Source organism: Aquila chrysaetos, chromosome 8 (assembly GCF_900496995.4).
Source record: "Aquila chrysaetos chrysaetos chromosome 8, bAquChr1.4, whole genome shotgun sequence".
NCBI lineage: Eukaryota > Metazoa > Chordata > Aves > Accipitriformes > Accipitridae > Aquila > Aquila chrysaetos.
In genome coordinates, this window is record NC_044011.1 from 36,322,192 (window position 1) to 36,340,403 (window position 18,212).

At 35.6% G+C, this 18,212-nt stretch overlaps 1 protein-coding gene across 20 annotated transcripts in view; it reads left to right on the plus strand.

Moving 5' to 3' along the window:
• CCDC88A (coiled-coil domain containing 88A) overlaps positions 1-18,212 on the plus strand; it is an 87,115-nt gene that overhangs the window by 14,080 nt on the left and 54,823 nt on the right. For all 20 annotated transcript variants that reach the window (XR_003924725.2, XM_030023429.2, XM_030023432.2 and 17 more), the window contains 6 exons: positions 6,110-6,218; positions 10,496-10,565; positions 15,141-15,199; positions 15,984-16,067; positions 16,635-16,775; positions 17,951-18,120. Coding sequence is in view for 19 of the 20 variants with exons in the window: in XM_030023429.2 (XP_029879289.1) it covers positions 6,110-6,218; positions 10,496-10,565; positions 15,141-15,199; positions 15,984-16,067; positions 16,635-16,775; positions 17,951-18,120 (633 nt within the window). In the remaining variant the exon portion in view is untranslated. The remainder of the gene's footprint in view (positions 1-6,109; positions 6,219-10,495; positions 10,566-15,140; positions 15,200-15,983; positions 16,068-16,634; positions 16,776-17,950; positions 18,121-18,212) is intronic.

An 18,212-nucleotide genomic window follows, 5' to 3' on the forward strand; every position in this document is an offset into this window, starting at 1 on the left:
TGTCTGTTTTTATTGCTATTGAAATTAATGTATCTTGTCATAAGTAGGTTGCTTTTAAATGTAAAATTGCTTAAGGGTATCTTTTACTGCTCAGCTTCCTATTGACTTCTAGACAGATTTGCCCTATTTTGCTAGGCTATTTGCCACTGAAGCAGTTCAGTATTTCCACCTAATAAAAGGAGCAACTCAGAGTTCAGAGCATGTATTGCCTTAAAAATGTTTATAGTGTAACTAACACAGTAGCCACTAGAATCTTATGTTTTTAAAAAACTGGTTTTTAAAGCTATCTTTTACAAAGCTTTATTTTAGAATCTTTATTTTCAAAATTATTTCATTTGCATCTTGTTGTGTTCCCAACAGCATGTACTAGTTTATTTCAGTGGTATTGGACCAAATGTATTCTAATAAGCAGAATTGTTTAGTATTAATAAAAAGTAATTATTATAAAAATTTTCTAGGTCATAAAAATTAAACAATTCAACATATGGATACAAATCATTTATTAGAATCTGTAATAAAGTAGTTGCCAAAAAATGTAAACTAATTTAAAAGATGCATGCTCTTGAAAGCAATATGGGTTTTGGCGATTTATGTTTAGAATTTTATCTTTCTGAATGAAAAATATTTGCACATTATATTAATTAGTTTTTCTCATTAGTTATTTCAAACGCTTGATAAGAAAATTAGTATGTCTATTCTTGGCTTGGACCAGTCTGACAAAACAGTCATACAAACAGCATATAATGGAAAATGTGTAGATAACATCATGCTATGTTATTTCCTCTTTGAGAGGAACGAGTTAAGACATCAATACTTAAGAAGATGGACTATACTGACTAAATGAAGATTATTTAAAATGGTGTTTTGTGGATTAAGGAGACTACTGAGCTTTAAAGTTGGAGGCTTTGAGAGAACAAGGCCTGGTTATCAGTATTGGGAATGAAGGTGGGTTTATTTTTTAAAATAATGAATCTCCTGCTGAAGGACCTAATCACAGTTATTTTGGTAACAGCGCATGGTGCGAGAAGTTATCTGTCAGGCCTGTTCTTGGCTGTTCAATACACTTTGCAGGTCAAAACTGAGAGTTCAAACATAATCTGAAAGCTAGAAATCAGTGACGGAAGATTAGGGAACACTGGTAAATGCAAACATTGAAGGGTTCTTCTATCAAGTGGCCTCTATTTTAAGTGTTTATGTTTCAACGGGTGGGTCATTTTAATAGGTAGCCTATTAATATTCTGTGTTTATAAAGTATAATAATTTAAATCTTTCTAATCACATTATGTCATTAAATTACCATCGTACAGAGGTAAAGTCCTCTTTGCACTGGAAGGTATTGAAAGCAGGACTCCACTCCAGGAAGAGTTAGAAGACGACCTTTTTTTTCAAGTAAAAGTCATCCTAGTCATTGCTAGCATGTGTTGACTGAGAGTGTCAAAGACAACTTACCTCTCTTGTTTGAAGGATAATGAGCCAATACAACAATCTTCACAAAAAAAGTGACAAAATCAAAGAAATAAAACTCCCTGCTAGCTATAGTGAGTTATTGAGGCTACATGTTTAATTACATTTCAAATGATTAGTAGAGATTAGTAGTGTTAGTACTGATATTTAACTAACTCAGTTTTATTGATCCTCAAGAGCAAGGGGTTAAACTTCATGTTACCATAATCTATTTTAAAGCTCTGCTGAAAAACGTTAAGGGAACTTTGAGGTTTGGGTCTCTGTTGGACCATAATCTGTGGGAAAAATTTAAGATTATTAAAATAAATTTATTCTGTGCACCAGCTTGTCCTGAAGCTGACGTTCTGATTTTAATTGTTGATAGTCTGTACTAGCAGAGGATCATATAACTGGACTGTAAGTTTTTTCAAGTGGTAATGGTACAGTTCCAGAGCACATCTGTGGCCCAAGTTTTCCCAGCAAAATTCACAATCTCAGTAAACTGTTTCCTGCAATTCATGAAAAAAAAAAAAAAAAAAAAAAAAAAAAAAAGTTGAATGCTTTCTGGTTTAAGATACAGGAATGAATAATTTTGACCCAAAACAGTGTAACTTTTATCAAAAAAGAAGCCTGGAATTTCCATAAATTGTAAGGAATATGTGTCAGCCATTGAACTGGTCTTGATAGATGAAGATACACACCACATTAAAAAAAAACAAACCCATATATATATATATATATATATATATATATATATATAGACACACATACAGGAGGAGGGGGATACACGGGGTGAATTGGTGGAAATAAAAGAATGTTACTTTACTTTCAACAGTAGTTGGAAGATTTAAAAAATCTTTTATATGTATCAACATTAACTTTGACACAAGGCTAATACCACAGAATTTCTGATTATCTTTGTTAATGCATAATTTGGTAGAGTTGATCCATACATGATTTCTAAGGATTAAGATGGAGAAGATGAAACATAAGAATGATTTGCTGTAGTACTGTTGCCAAGCGTCCGCTAAAGTGTTCTAAAAGTGCTCAGATTCTGTTAGTATCTGTTAGTGCAGCATTTGAGACACATGAATTATTTATTTTTGTACTGTGAGGAGAAGTGCTGGTATTCAGGAGCAAAGTCCAGGTACAAGTGTAATGACATCCTACAGTTCCTGATCTTGCCCAGGTGTTATGACTTCTGATTTCAAAAATTTATTTTCATATCATCAAATAAAACACAAAGATCATGTGCTGTATCTTTGGTGTATGCGAGTCCCAGTAGTGAAATATTGTCCAGCAAAACATGAAGACGGAAGTGGTGACAAAGGTGTGGAACTAAGAATTTGTGTCGTAGGAAATCTTGGGCTCTAATTGCCCATTTTTTTTCCTCCTTCTCACAGATATCCTTGGCACTAATTGTTTCTGCTGCTGTTCAGGAGTTTGTTTCTGTGTTCATTTCCCATTTGTAGTATTGGGAGAGTAACAATTTGTCTTAAGAGTGTGCAAAGATTTATGTTTACATAGCATTGTGAAGACATAGTGCTATGCAAATGTTAAAGTTTTTGTTCTTAAAAGATCTGTCTAAATTTTCTAGTGCAGCTTTTGAAATTAGAAAGTGTAAAGCCTGAGCTTTTATGACAGTTGTGTTTTGAGTTCTTGTGGTTGCACACTAATTTTTGTGTTGATACTAAAATAAGAGCTATTACAATATTCAGGAAACTCTAGTGCCCTCTATTTTGAGTGCTCTAAAGGGAGAATCATCTAAAATATATGGCTGTAGAAATGCTGCTGAAGATGATGAAAAAGCCTGGAGATAATCCGATAGTCATTAAGATTAAAGATGAAGATTAAGGGCCCAAATCGGCCTTTTGGAGATATGAATGTAGAAATAGGAGACTTCAGCTGATCTCTGTACAGCATCAGGTCAGCAGGATTTATCCTGGATTTTCTCTTCTGATTTTAACAAATTTGAATGAATTCAGTTTGGAAAGGAGTTCAGTTCTGGATATCTGCAAAGCATAATCATTTTTAGCCCATTTAGTTCCTTTTGTAGCTACAGGTTGGCTGAATTAATCCAAGGTGACATCTTAGTCACATAGTTTCGGCTAATATGTTCTAAAATGTACTTTAATTCTTTATAGTATTTTTAGGCACCTGGTGATGAGCATTTAGGAATGAGGCAATTACCCATGTAAGAATCTGTGTCCTCATTTTCCTAGATTTATATTCATATACTTGAGAGAAAAAAGATGCTACGCTTACTGCTTTCCTTTTAAAAATGACTGTGTTGGAGGTGTGTTTTTTATATGATCTGACTTTCTTTCCTGGCAGTGTTTTTTCTATGTTATTTCTATTCATGCTTACAAGCCAGGAAATTGTGATAGCAATAAACTGAAGAAAAGCCATAAATATATCTTTTAAAAATTCTAACGTGCTAAAACCAAAGAAAGCTGTAAAAGGCAAATAGAAGTTTGTTTAGGTAACTTAAATTTAAATGAAAAATATGTAAATTTTGTCTACAGCGATACTCGTACAAAGAGCGTGTGAAACTATCAAAGTGATAAACTGCATTAAAATAAATCAGGATGCTACTATGTTCAGTGGAGTAGAGGGAATAGCTCATTTTGGGGGGTTGGTTGTTTACGCTTACACATTAGTTGAATCGAGTATCTGTATAGAAATGTATGAATCATATATATATCGATGATCTTGTAGACTACTTCCATGTAGTTTCTTCAGATAAAATATATATCTGTTCCGTATGGTGCATGTTCTTTTTCTGGTGTCCTCTGCACAGCCTTCAGTTTATGTGCATCAGTAGCATCTGGCTTTCAGGTTGCAGGTCCTAGGAGTCCTACCAAGACAAATAACACTGACCTGTAACCTGCTCTGTTTGGTCTCCTCCTAAGGAACTCTGCAAGAATTTGCTGTGTGATGGATGTACATTTTGACAGGCAGTTCCTATTCTCCAGGGGCAGATGTACCTGTATGTCACCTGGCAATACAGTATGCCCAAGAAATTGAGGGAAGGCCTGTGATGAGCCCTTGCATGCTGCTTAGAACCCAGGTGATTCACGTGTGAAAGAAGTACAAATGCAGACCTTCCCTGAAGTGTGACTCTCTAGTAACTGAAGCATCATCTGTAGCATGCAAAGAATAACTACCTCTCTTTTAGACAGCACTTATACTAAAAAAACTGAAGAATTGGGGGGGTTGGCAATGGCATTTCTTTTTCCTTGGTGTTTGGTTGTGTACACTACAATATTCAGGTGATTTTTGTGTTATAGCAAGTTACTCCTCTTCCTGCATTTGATTCCTGAGTATAATCCTTTGCCTGTACATGTTGTTACTGAATTCCATTATAGTGCTGTGACACCACTTTTGCACTTTATCAGGATCATTCTCAATTGCCATAGTGTTCTTTGAAGTTTTTTTGGTTGTTTTTTCTTATTCCTCCCAATTTTTGCCCATGGCAGTTCTGATAAGTGTATTCTGTGTTCCATTGTCTAAATCATGAATGGCAATGTTGAATAAAACGAGGCCCAGCAGACACACACCCTTGGAGGAACCTCCAGTTTGACAGCGAGAAGTTGGTAGTTTCTTGTTTGAGTGCAGTATTCCAGTCAGCTGCACATTCATCTGACAATAATATCATTAAACAATACAATAATATCATTAAATATCAAAAGTTGCATTGTGCAACTGTATCAAGTATCTTTGTGAAAGTTAAGAAACTTCACATTGGCCATCCCTTACGAATTCTCAAAGCCTTTTACAGGGTGTCGTGGGGGAGTTGCGTTGGTTCTGTATTGTTTTCCTTGAAAAATCACAGTGAATGTTGTCACACTGTCTTGTATGGGGTTAATAACTTGGTATGTTATGAGGTAGGGAAAAAGGGTGACTCATCCGCATTTCCTCAGATCCTTTCTACTTTGTGAAGGAAAAAGGTATTGATGCCTCTCTGAAGCCATGATAAACCAGAGAAAAATCTGGTGGTATGTGAGAGTACATGACAAAAACTCCCAATTAATAATCCCTTTGTTGACAGATCTCAGTCATCTGTAAATAAAATTAATATAACTTAGTGTGTGTTAGCATGATGTATTTCATATTCCTCATTGTTCTAAAAGTTAAAACTTACATTCTCTTTTTGTGCTTCAAGATAGTAAAATAGCATCATATAGTTTTTCAGTTTATAGACATTCATTAATATAGCCAGTCTGAATTCTGTTATTCATAATTGTCTGCATCAGTGAGCATCATTCCTGATGTCTGCAGCGTGTGCTGGAATATTTACGTTATAGCTATGTTCTGCTTTCTGTATTCTGTCAGGGATGGGCCTGCTTGTGGAGAAGTGCAGAGCCACAAAAACTTTCTTCTTGCATTCATTCTCCGGTAATTGTGATGGGTGCTCCCAATTACATACTGCATTAATAGCCAAAAAGGGCGCTAATCTGACTAGCTGTATCGGAGACAGATGTTTCAAGTTACTTCTTTCTGCCTTTGGCAGTCACTTCCACGAGTCCTTATTTACTTGTGGAGGGAAAAAAGTGGCATGGTAACTGAGACAAGAAGTTGTTATGCTGGCACATTAACTATATAATTTGTTTTATATAGAGACTTTAAAGGTTAATGTTCAGTGTGTGTGGTTTTTTTTTTTCAGTAATCCAAAGTCTGCTAATCAGAGGATAAACAAAAAAGTAAACAATGATGCATCGTTAAGGATTCAAAATTTGTCTATTTTGGTGAAACAAATAAAAACTTACTATCAGGTCAGTAATTGTTTCTTGTATTATGTTTTGCCTAGAATTGTTTCCAAGTATTCTTTAATAGTTATGCCTTTAAGGGTAACAATAATAAGATTAATATTTTGAGATATTGTATGGATGGTTATTTTTTTATAAATCTGGTCACATTTTTTATCATGCTTAATTTACAGGTATAGTAGTAGTCTAGAAACACTTGTATGTGAATGATAATATGTTTATACGATAGGTATTCTGCATCTTTGCTCATACAGTACATTAAGCAGTATCAGTTGGTATTTTCTGAATTGAGGCAGTTTTGTGCCTATGAGAGAAATTATTAAATGTGCATTTAGTCTTTATCAATGAAATCTTTGTAAGAAAATGTGATAAAATTTATTGATTATGGAATTAATTTGATTTCAGTAGGAAAAAAATCAGTGAGATGATAACAATCAGATGGGAATTCATAGCAAATGCAGTGATTATCTAATTTAGAGCTGTAAAATAGCCATTCAATTTTTGTGGTTTTTGCGATAGGTAAGAGCTGGTACTATGCCTTCTAGATGCAGAGCCTGAATAGAGTGGTGTACACATGGACATGCTGTAGTAGGACACTGCAGATACCACCAGCGTCCCTTACAGTGTGTCTTTCAGTGCCCTTCCACAATTCCCTGCACCTTTCTGCCGGGAAAGTCCAGATCTGGGAGAAAATCTCCTTTATCTGCCTCTTAATAGTGAGTGCATCATGACAGAGCCTGTACTGTTGTATGCTTTTCCTTGTGTGTACACACATAGTACGTGTTCTCAAAAACTCCAAAGTGCAGTGAAAATTCCCAGCTGTCACTTACTGCGGAGGTCAACCACTGTATGTCTTTCTAGCTAGCACTTTCAGCTTCTGCATACTTCACACCATTCTTTTTTTGGCAGCTACTATGTGTGGGTATAAATGCTGCCTGGTAAGACCCATATGCTTTTCCATTTCCTGATGGTAGTCATTTTTGACCAGGCATTAGTGTTTCACAACTGGTGCAACAGGAGGCACAAACACTGACAGGATTGATCTTTATTTGAATACAAAGCATTGTGCTTCTTTGGCCTCATAGTATCAGCCAGTCCTAGTGCAACAGGATCAGGCGGAATCGCTTGCATTTAGGTAGCTTACCTTTGAATGATTCAGGATTGTTAATGTTGCTCCAAACCTTTGTGTTAGAAATAATTTATTATGGCTTTTTTAAAACAAAAAAGTATTCTTACTCAATAAATGTTAAAATCAGTCACCATGCCTTTAATGGTTCAAGTTTGTCCTGTGTAAGTGTAAGCTGTATAGAACTGCGTAGACCTTTTTCCCCCTTTCTGTCCCCAGTCTCTCAGGCTCCTAGTCTTGTGAGATGCCAGCCTCTTCAGATAGTACAAGTGAGGGAACTTGGAAACACTGCAGGTCTGGCATTTTAGTAGGAGTAAAGGCATTTAGTAGCCAAACTGGAACGCTTGTTCAAATTTAAAATTGCTTTTTGCATGTGGGCATATCTGATTTAACATCAACACATGTTGCTGATGGTCGCTCAGGTGTGCCCACATGTGTACAGGGAGGTTTATGCCTTGTGGTAGTTTACTGGTTTTGGAGAGAAGTGTTGAAGGATGGACTGTAGTCGTCGTTTCCTCTCACAGCTGCCAGGCCACACTAAGTTTGTTTTCCCACAGCCTGTGTATGGGTTAGCAAGGCAGCATAGCAAACTCGGTTTCAAGAAGGAGTCAGTTTAGTTCCTGTCACCTGTGAAATTACCCAAGGCAGAAAAGCTAGTGCTCGACAAATGTCTTGGAATCAATCCAAGAGGCCTCTCGTAGCCTGGGGTATGCCTTGACAGAGGTGTGAGCCCTCACACCTGAGTGCTTCGGGCAGCTGTCTACACAGGTATCATGCTTGGTATATGTTCTGAATGGGGTGCCTGAGAGTAGTGGAGCATGGAAGGTAATCATTGTACTGAGATACGAGATTAATTAATGTCTGGAATACTACAGTAGGGATAAGATATTAATGGATATAGGTTTTTTTAATTTTTAGCATTCTGTTATCCTAACTGTTAAAAACTCTTTATTGTGAGCTTGTCCGTGCTAGTTTATTCCATGTGTTGTTATAACATCTCTGGAAAACATTCTCAATTTAGCAAATAATTGCATCAGTGTTGTGTATGTGTACTTGTCAAAAAACCGGCACTGATAGAATATAACATTCAAAATTAAAATGTCATGTTAGACTATACAAGTTTTTTGGTTCCTGTGTCATCTTTGTTCTTTTCTGTAATTACAACTGCATCTTCTTTTTCCAGTGAAGCTGCTTTACTTCCTTAGAGCATCACCAAACTCTTACTAGGTCTGAAACCAGTCTTTTGAGCCTATGCATTTCCTGGCAACATAAGAGTGTGGAATTGTTCTCAGCAGCTGATTCAGGAGAACTGATCCACCTATCAGGTTTTGTGGGCTTTGGAGGTTTTATACAGTGAGCTTCCATGACTCCCATGGGTACTCTGTCAGCCTCATTTGACAGATGATGTGTGAGTCTTTAATAAAATAAATGCTGATGAACTCTACAAGTTTGTACAAGCAAGGCAGAATTCTGTAAATAGGCTTAGTTTATTTTTGCAGGTTAAATAACAGTGAAAATAAATATGTGAATTTTGGGAGAGACAGGTTCCAATGTCAGGTTTTTAATAGAAGCACTCATTTCAAAAGTAAACACAAATTGAGAGCACTTGCACCAAGCTTACTGATGAAGTTAACACTGTGTGACAGAAAAGGTGGTAGACATCTTTCAAGCAAGGTAGAGGTGTTGTGAGAAAAGAGGTGATAATGTCATTAGTCCATAGAGGACACATTTCTTGGTTACCCCTGCTTGTACTCTGCCTCACAGTAAGAAAAGCTTTATAATAGCATAATGGAATTATTTGAGCTATTACAAAAAAAACAAACAACAAAAAAGCCACCAAGCCCCCACTTTTAAAGTATGTGATTTTCTTTCATAGTAGCTATAAATATGCATTGAATTCCTTATATTTTATCTGTTCTTTATTGATTTAAAACTTTGTGGTGCACTTCATATCTTTTTTTTTTTTTTAATTTGAAAATTGTCATCAAGATCTCGGAAGTACAAGAGTCATGGTTGGTTGAAATTCATATTTGAGTAGGTCAAAGCTATTTTCTCCTTCCTTATAATTTGTCTTAGGCATGTGCAGTAAGAGTACATATTTTTCAGTCTAGTATTAATCAATTCGGATATAATTTTTTATGTCCTCTATTAACTAGTGAGAACTTTCAAGTATAGCTATAGCTAATAATTTCTACAGGTGTTTTTCAAGGAATGCTGTCATTTTTCAAATGTGACTTAAAATGAGTTGACTTTTATGTTAGGTTTTTGGCTTACAATAATGACACATAATACGTGTCTTTTGGATATAAAGCGGTGATGGTTCTGGAATACGTTGCTTTTGAGTATGAACGTTTTATGTATTAATGAATCTGTCACTGTGGAAAAACAAAAAGCATGACTCCAGAGCTACTGATGGGATGGCATCTGCTGTGAATAAACATCTGGGAACAGGAGGAGGACTATTCTGCTTCAGAAGAATTAGGCTCTGTCTAGACTGGGGATTTGACCTGATTACAGCCATTACTGGCTGACAGAAACTATCCATTGATACAGTCTATAGAATAGATAGGCAAAGCTGCTGCTTGAGTGTGTGGGACTTACCGAACTAAAACTCCGCCTGATCATGCAAATAGGATTTTGTAGCTTTTATATTCAGGATTGTCCCAGCATAACGTCAGGAAAAAAACTGTAATTTTCACATCCACGTTTTGGCAAGGCCATCGAGACTATGGACATGAAATAGAGGAAGTTGATATTTTGTAGTATAAATGCAATTTAGAGCAAATAAAATAAACATCTGTCAATAAGCTAGTCAGAGAAACCGGAACACTAATGATTTAAAGGAGTTTTGCTACATTCTGAGGCACAGGATCTAGTTGGCTTAAGATCCATAAGCCAGCTCATTGCCACAAGAGGATTTTACCATGTTGAGATGATCTTGCAAACCAATAAAACAAGGCTTTTGTAGAAATAATTCATACTTGTAAAGTTTTTTTTAATTAGAGTCCAAATAATTAAGTATTGAACACGCATGTATTAAGACCTGAAATATTTTAAACTACTTAGGTAATACTAATTTCTCTGTGGTGGTTAGTACTTGATGTTTGCTTTCATTCAATACATATGATTTAAATAATATTTTAATTAACTTTTCTAGGAGAATTTGCAGCAGTTGATCATGATGTCTTTGCCAAATGTATTAATAATTGGCAAAAATCCTTTTTCTGGTAAGTTTATTTTTAACTAAGATGAAATTTTATATTGATGTAATAATACGTATTGTTTCACTGGAAATAAAATTAATATAGGATTAAGCCTTTCAGCAGAAGGTGGTGTAAATAGTTTTAGCAAATAAGTGGTTTAATAATGAGTAACATTTTCTTTGTTTACACCAAAGGTCCACACTTTACAAAAATGTGTTCTGTCCAAACCTCAGCACTGGCTGGCATTAGGATTTATACTGAAACGAAGTGCATTTCCCAGCAACCAGTGAGCCACTGATATGACAAATTCATGTATTCCCAGCTACTACGCTCTCAACTTTCTTTACCTAAGCAACCCCTGAGAAAATTGGCCATTCAATGAATCTCACTTGATCCAACTCCTAATCCTTGTTTTTCCTTCCCCAAAACTCTCCTGCTTCTCTTGCATCGTTACCTGAAAAATATTGCAATTACCTTCTTGCTTTCTCCCCTGAACTGACGCTCTCTTCTCCATGCTCCCACCTTCTCTGCTTCCAGCTCTGAGAGTTGCAATTTTCAGACCAAGAAAATTAGCCTGTATGGACCCAGCTGACTATCCACAGCCACTTGGGAATCTCTGCACCATGCTCTAATTCAAGAAGCACGGAGCAGACACACCTGGCCTGCATGGAGCCACTATGGATTGGGCAGAATTTATTTACTTGGGTCTAATGTGTCCCAGGTGTTCTACTTCTGATGTTCTAGCACCTCAGCAGAGAGGTTAGGAACTACTCTAACAGGCTGTGTAGCTTCCCCTGGCTTTTTTTATTTATTTAAGATGTCTTATATGCCATGCTTCTGTGTAAGTGAGACAATTTTTTCTCATGAACAAGAAGAACCATCTGTGTTACCTCACTTTTCAGTTCCAGGGTTCATAACGTTGATACTTTCCACATCCCATCTGCATATATCCCATTTATGTAGGTATCTTTATTTAATATTTTTGATTTTTGCTTTCTGCTTTTGAATATTGCTGCTTTTGCTTCTGAGGTCACAGCCTTTTAAGTTTTTATATGTGTAGATGCTGTAATCTATCGTATGCACCAAGAAGTGTGAATGTGGTCTCTTCTTTTCCAAAAGAATAGAATCCATCGTGCTTTTATATTTTGATTCCAGACTTTCTTAAGATTTTTGAAAGACTCCATGGATTTGCCTAGAAACCAGATTTAGTGGAAGAATGGATTAAAAAAAAACAGGTCATAGTATTGTTTTTGTAGTGACATTTTTTATTCTCTTCAAGATACTGAGACAAAATATGTCTTAACAATAGTGTAGTATAAGATGAAATTTTATTAAAAATGCGCTGCAAAAATCCACAAAGATAATTTATTATTCAGTTGTCTACATAAAAACCTATGCTTTAGTCATTAATAAGAAGGCTTCTTCCTGTTTTGGGACCTCAGCTAAGTCTATGTAGCTTTTGTGGTTTGGCAGCTGGAATCTCTGGTGGTGTAGGCATTGCTCTCCTGTGGGGACATTACTGGATTTGTGAGAAAATAAGGACTTTACTGTAGCATAGCCCACATATTAAAAAAAAAAATCTGTTGTGTACGGACAATATTCTTGAAGATGTTTCAGATTCCTGCCTGAGTTCATAATGGAGTTTGATATGAATCAGAAGATAGACCTGTTCTTTTGGGTTCCATACAGAACCTTTCCCCTTTGAAAGTTAGGACTGTTCTTGCTGTGTCAACTTGAAGAGGACCTCATCCCTACAGGGATTTTTAAGCTTTTTTTCTTTAGTGGGCAAGTGTAGCAAAATCAAACCTCAGTGACCTTTTGAGAGACTTACAGTGTAAATCTAACTGCATCAAGGCGAGCCCCCATAGTAAAAGTCGATTCTCTGATAATGATTTGGATTTGGTCCACTAAAGCTTAGGCTGTAGCTGTCATTTTTCACAGGAATGTCTCCCAGTTTTTCCCCTTTGCACTACTTTGTACTTAAGGAATGATTAGTAGACAAATACCAGAAGACGACAAATTGCAGAAGGCAAGGGCAGATAAGATTTAAGGAAGTGTGTTTGACTGTATCAGAGGCAGTTGGCTAATAAAGGAAAATGCAGATAGAATGCTGGATTTGAGCTTTGCTAAAAAAGAGTTCATCAGAGACTTTATCAAGAAGCACTTCAGTTGAGCTAATTGGCAGGAAGCCAGTTTGAGGAGAAGATGGGAGAAGAGCTACAGCCTGTGACTGTAAATGTTAAGTTAAATTACAGAGGAAAAGGAGAAAGGAGATAATGATGAGGCAAATGTTCTTTAACAGGGGAAGAGGAAAGATAAAAACAAGTTCATATTTCTGAGGGAGCAAGCCAGGGGAGGATGGAAGGCTGCAGAGGGTATGAAAGTCAGGGATAAGAGTGAGTGCAGAGAAGATTGAAGGATAGGATGGGGACAAAGTTCAAGCAGCAAGTTGGAGAGTGTAGAAGAGAATGATCTATTTCTGCATTTGTGATGGAGAAAAAGGAAGGAAAACACACGAGATGGTTGGTAGCCATGGGAAGCTGAGGTTGTTCAATATTTTACCATGTTCCTTCAGGGAACGTGGGGGAGAGACATAGAAACTATGTTCAGGTAGGCTTTTAAAAGGCAGTCAAGAGATGCTGAAGCAGTGTGCAAATGAGCATCCAAAGAGGAGTTCAGGGATTGCTTAAAAAAAAAAAAAAAAAAAAGTGTGATAAATCTATTGGGATAAGTGAATGTAGGATGTGAGATGTTGGGATGGATTCCTTCTATTACAATATTCTGGTTAACCTTTATTGATTAAGACAGGCAGCCAGGTGGAATTCCCCTTCTTTAGCTGAAGTAGCATGCTTCTGATGAAACATGTTCATTGATGTTTTCTATTTCTATGTAAAAGACTTCACAACTCAAGTCTTTGGGATACAAGAAGTCTGTATAAATGATTAAAGATCTCCCATTTGACTTTGTGTTCTTTGTAACGTATCTACTTGACAAACCTCTTTTGAAAAATTGAAACATTACATGTTCATTGGGATTATACATACCTCCCTCTAAAAGAAGCAGGTTGAGTCAATGTTGGAAAAAGGCTCTCGAATTAGTATTATAATGCACAGAGAACTCCTGAAGCTATGGGGAGGATGGAGAAGCTTAGCATCTGTCTTTCATCTCTGCTTTATGGCAGCAGGCTTGACTCTTTACTGAAAGCTAGTCAAAATCATTAAGAGTTCTGTATCCTTTTTGGCCTTTTCTTGATTTCTTTTTAATTTTGTCTTTTGATCAAGATTACCTCGTATCTGTAACTTTTTGAGAAGGATTTTACATTTGTTTCACTTACAAGGTACTGTAGTGGATCAAATCAAAGGACAATTTTGCAAGTGCTTGTAAGTGAATGGTTGCATCTTTCTTATGTGGGTGTTCATCCAAAATAGACTTAGTTGCCCAATGTAGAAGACTGCAAACTGCCATTTAGGAAGGAAGGTTCTGGTTGAGTTTTCTTTTAGATGCTTATAATCATCTCATGGTCATTGGAGATCACCTGTGATTACCGAGTCCTTTAAAAAAAGGGACTTCAGTAACTTAGGTCAGGTTCAAGAATGTGTGTGCATACTTCAGTACATGGTAGACATTCACTGTTTGCTATTTGGACTGAGAGTGAATCTGTTGGTGTCGGTAATAGTTACACCAGCTGTGTCGCAGAGTACAGTTTTGCAGAATAAAGGTCAGATTTCTAGCCAGACCCAGCATTATTATATTTGACAGCATAGCTTTTGTCTGGTTAGCTAACAATGAAATAAACTATTGGCTGAAATCCAGAGTATATTGTAGAAAGGATGCTATTAGGACCCTTTTATTCCTAGATAGCCCAATGGATAGTGTTTTCTGTTTCAGTAAAGCAAAATGATATATGACCATATAGGACTTAATTCCAGCTAGTCTAAGCTATTTTGCCATCCTTAAAGCATTTGCTTTATGGCATTTATATTCTAGATATAGCGTATATTTAGTAGCAAGACGAGGACATTTTGAAGGTAAAAAGTAAAAAACATCTTTACTGATCTGTAAACAGAGTTCTTTAAGTTAAGCTTCTTTAGGAGATTTAAGATGCTTAAGGCCAGATTTGGAAATACATTTTGATTTTTAGATGTGCAGATGAATATCTAATACAGCTTTATAAAATAATTTAAATGAACTTGTCACCTTACTCTTAGAGCTTGAGGGTGGCAGATAATTTAAGCAGTTTTGTAACTATCTCAAGATACCTGAGATGACAGTTGGAAACTTGTAGGTCTCCAAAGCACTTTTGAAAGTGTCACTCTGAAGTTTTGCTTTATGAAGGGCTGAAATGATGTTTTTTTCCATTTGAAACGATTACGGATGTTAAGCCATTTGTTAACACTGAAAGTTGGCAGTTAAATGGCAAAAAAGGACTAAGTTGAAAGCTGGAAAAATGGGGGTTTCTTCATCTTTTTGTTTTCTAAACTAGGTTGACATAAATTATATGAAAATAATGAGAAAACCTGATGGTTTCTGAGGGATAAGGGAAGAAGCTCAGATTACCATTTTACACCTACCATTTTTTTGTTCTTGTTTTCTTCTTAGAGCCAGGTACTGAAGAAATAAAAAAACTCCTCCTGCTTTTACTTGGTTGTGCGGTTCAGGTAAGTTTAATTATGTTTATATCTGTATGAAATGGTTTAAGTGTTCCTGATTTCTTTTCTTACTATTTTAATACCTGAGGTGGTATACAACTTTGACCTTCCTTCCTCTAGTCATACTATTGCATTCCTTGAAAATCTGGATATTCTTACAGTTAAAATGGCTACAACTGTACACCTCTTAGTTTTATTGTACAAATATAGCAAACTGTTTATGTATTATTTCTAATAGTTTATTAATGGCAATATTGTTAATTCACCTGATACTGTAAAGAAAGGAAGACAATGCTAAAGTACTGAAGAATTATCTTACTGAAACTGATATATTTTACTGAAACTTTCATGTGTTTAATAAACTTTTTTGATGGACTGCTGTTCTTATTAGGAAAGTTTGTACTGTTCAGGTAATTAAACTGAAAAAAATAGAATCAGTTATATGTTCGTAACAACTTAAATAAGCAACCTGAGTACTAGAGAAGACAGTGAAAAAATACCTGTGGAACTCACTAGCATAAAATTTGAATAAGTAGCTATTTTAAGAAACAGCTCCCTTGCCCCATTTCAGTACCTGTTTTTTCTTTATCGTTAGTGTTGAAAGTTATAATTACTGTAATATGGCATAAATGAAGTATGTATTGGTCAACAGAATTATTAGATAATAATTTAGTAATGTGATCATTGTAATGTCAGTTTTATCATTTTTAGCTGTTAGAAATACAAAGGAAGAATGAAAATACTTGTGAGTATACATATAAAAGTATATAAAATAGATGTCTTTTATTTTTAGTGTCAGAAAAAAGAAGAATTTATTGACAGAATCCAAGGTCTGGATTTTGACACTAGAGCAGCTGTTGCAGCCCATATTCAAGAGGTATATTGGGGGTTTTGTGCTTTTAATTTTTTTGGAGGTGGAATATCTTATTGTAAGAAGATTAATTGCATTTGTTCAAAAGCAAGTAAATCAAATATGTGATTTGTATATCTAGTGGTTTTAGTAAGCAAAAAATGCCTTTACCTTTTAACTTTATTCACAAAAAGATTGTGTGATCAAGCTCTTTTGGATTACATTGTTAAAGCAGTACCAGGGAGCAAGTTTGTTGCTCCAAGAATTTCTTAGAATTACAGCAAATTTACTTAAGTGAAATGTTCATATGCAAATTTATTTATAAAATATAATTCAAATCCCATATATGTGATATGTAATATATATTTTGTCATAGTCACCTTTTGCTTTTTATTTTGCCAGAAGTACAAGGTACTACTTTCAGGAAGACAAGAAACTGTTCCATTACATACGATTTAGTTTGTTTTAAATGTTTTTTCATACCTTGTCTAGAGAATTTAACCCATAGAGTTTCAGCTTTATTTTCTTTATGCTTCTTTTCCACTCTTATAATTTAAAGAGGATGTTTCTTCTCTTCCATTTCATTCTGTGTAGGTAACTCATAATCAGGAGAATGTGTTTGATCTGCAGTGGATGGATGTCATTGTATTGACACAAGAATATGTTGAACCTCTCTTGAAGAATATGGCATTACATTTAAAAAGACTTATAGATGAAAGGGATGAGCACTCAGAGGTATGGATGTGGTTTGTTGCTTAAGAGAAATATAATAAGTGATTTTTTTTAAGATGATGCAGCTTACCATTTTTATAACTAGTAGTTTAATGTATGTTCTGTTAACATATTTAAGCAAGGATTCCTTACTGCCAGAAAGTTGTTTCAAGTAGTTACGGCGTACATACTAGTTGTTGAATACTGTGACAAACTAGAAAAGATAATAGCAGATGATCTTTTTCATGTAACCAGAGTCTGAAACAACTTTAAATAACATTCATCTGTAGTTGAAAACAGAAAATCCAAAGCTGTATCAGCTGAAGTCTCCAGGAATCAGTAATCTATCAGTTTGCAAGCCAATTGCTGAAAGATGCCTGTTACATTACTGTGTCCTATTGTACAGGTTTGAGTGAACTGGAGTAGAATCCATACTAGGAGAGGAGGCTTTACAAGCTTATCGTGAGGCATAATTATTGTACTGTGTGAGAATCAAGAAAGAGAAATGTATTTAATAAAAATTGCAAGTTATGAATCATCTTGTTGGTCCCAGATTTGCCCCTCAGTAGAGTGTGGATATCTTAATGTTGCAATTATTCAAAGTACTCCTTTGACAGTTAGCAACTGTCTTTCCAGTTCACAGACTTGACAAGAGTAAAACAGAAACTTAACCACGAGGGGAGAGGATGTATGGTAATGCTTTTTTGCAACACAAAGCAAAAGTACCTTTAAAATACAAAAGATCTTCATATTAGGATAACAATTATTTATATGATGAAATAGGAATATTCCTATAGGTCTGATGCTTTATTCAGTTGGCAAGGATGCTGATGCTCACTGAAGAGCACCGGCTTCTTTAGAGAGATATTTATCCTCATGTTCAAGGAATTCTTGCCCTTTCATTACCCAATCCATTCTGAGCACTGGTAATTTTGTGGATTTAAAAGTCTAAATTTGAGTAGTTTAAGAACAGCCAAACAGTACTGTTAAATAGCTGTGACTATTTTATTTGCTTTAGGTATAGAGGTGTATGTAGGGCTTCTAACTTCTTTTATAGCAAAACTTTTCCATTATTCTTGCTTCATTTCAGTCTTTGATTTATTAAGGCACTGAATGATATTAGTTTCTGACATAAATGGCTCTCTGAATGCAATTCTGTACTTTCTCTCTCTCTCTCTCTTTTTTTTAAAATTTCTTAGACTATCATAGAACTCTCAGAAGAACGGGACTGTCTCCGTTTTCTACCTCACGCATCAGCAGCACAATCACCTTGTGGATCTCCTGGCATGAAACGCACTGAAAGCAGACAGCACCTGTCAGTAGAGCTAGCAGATGCCAAAGCAAAGATAAGAAGGCTTAGGCAAGAGCTGTGAGTACATGTAGATTGCAGAAGTGTGTTGAGAGTCATAGGGTTTTAAGATGATGTTGATTTCGCACAATTGTAGTACTCTGTAGACAAAC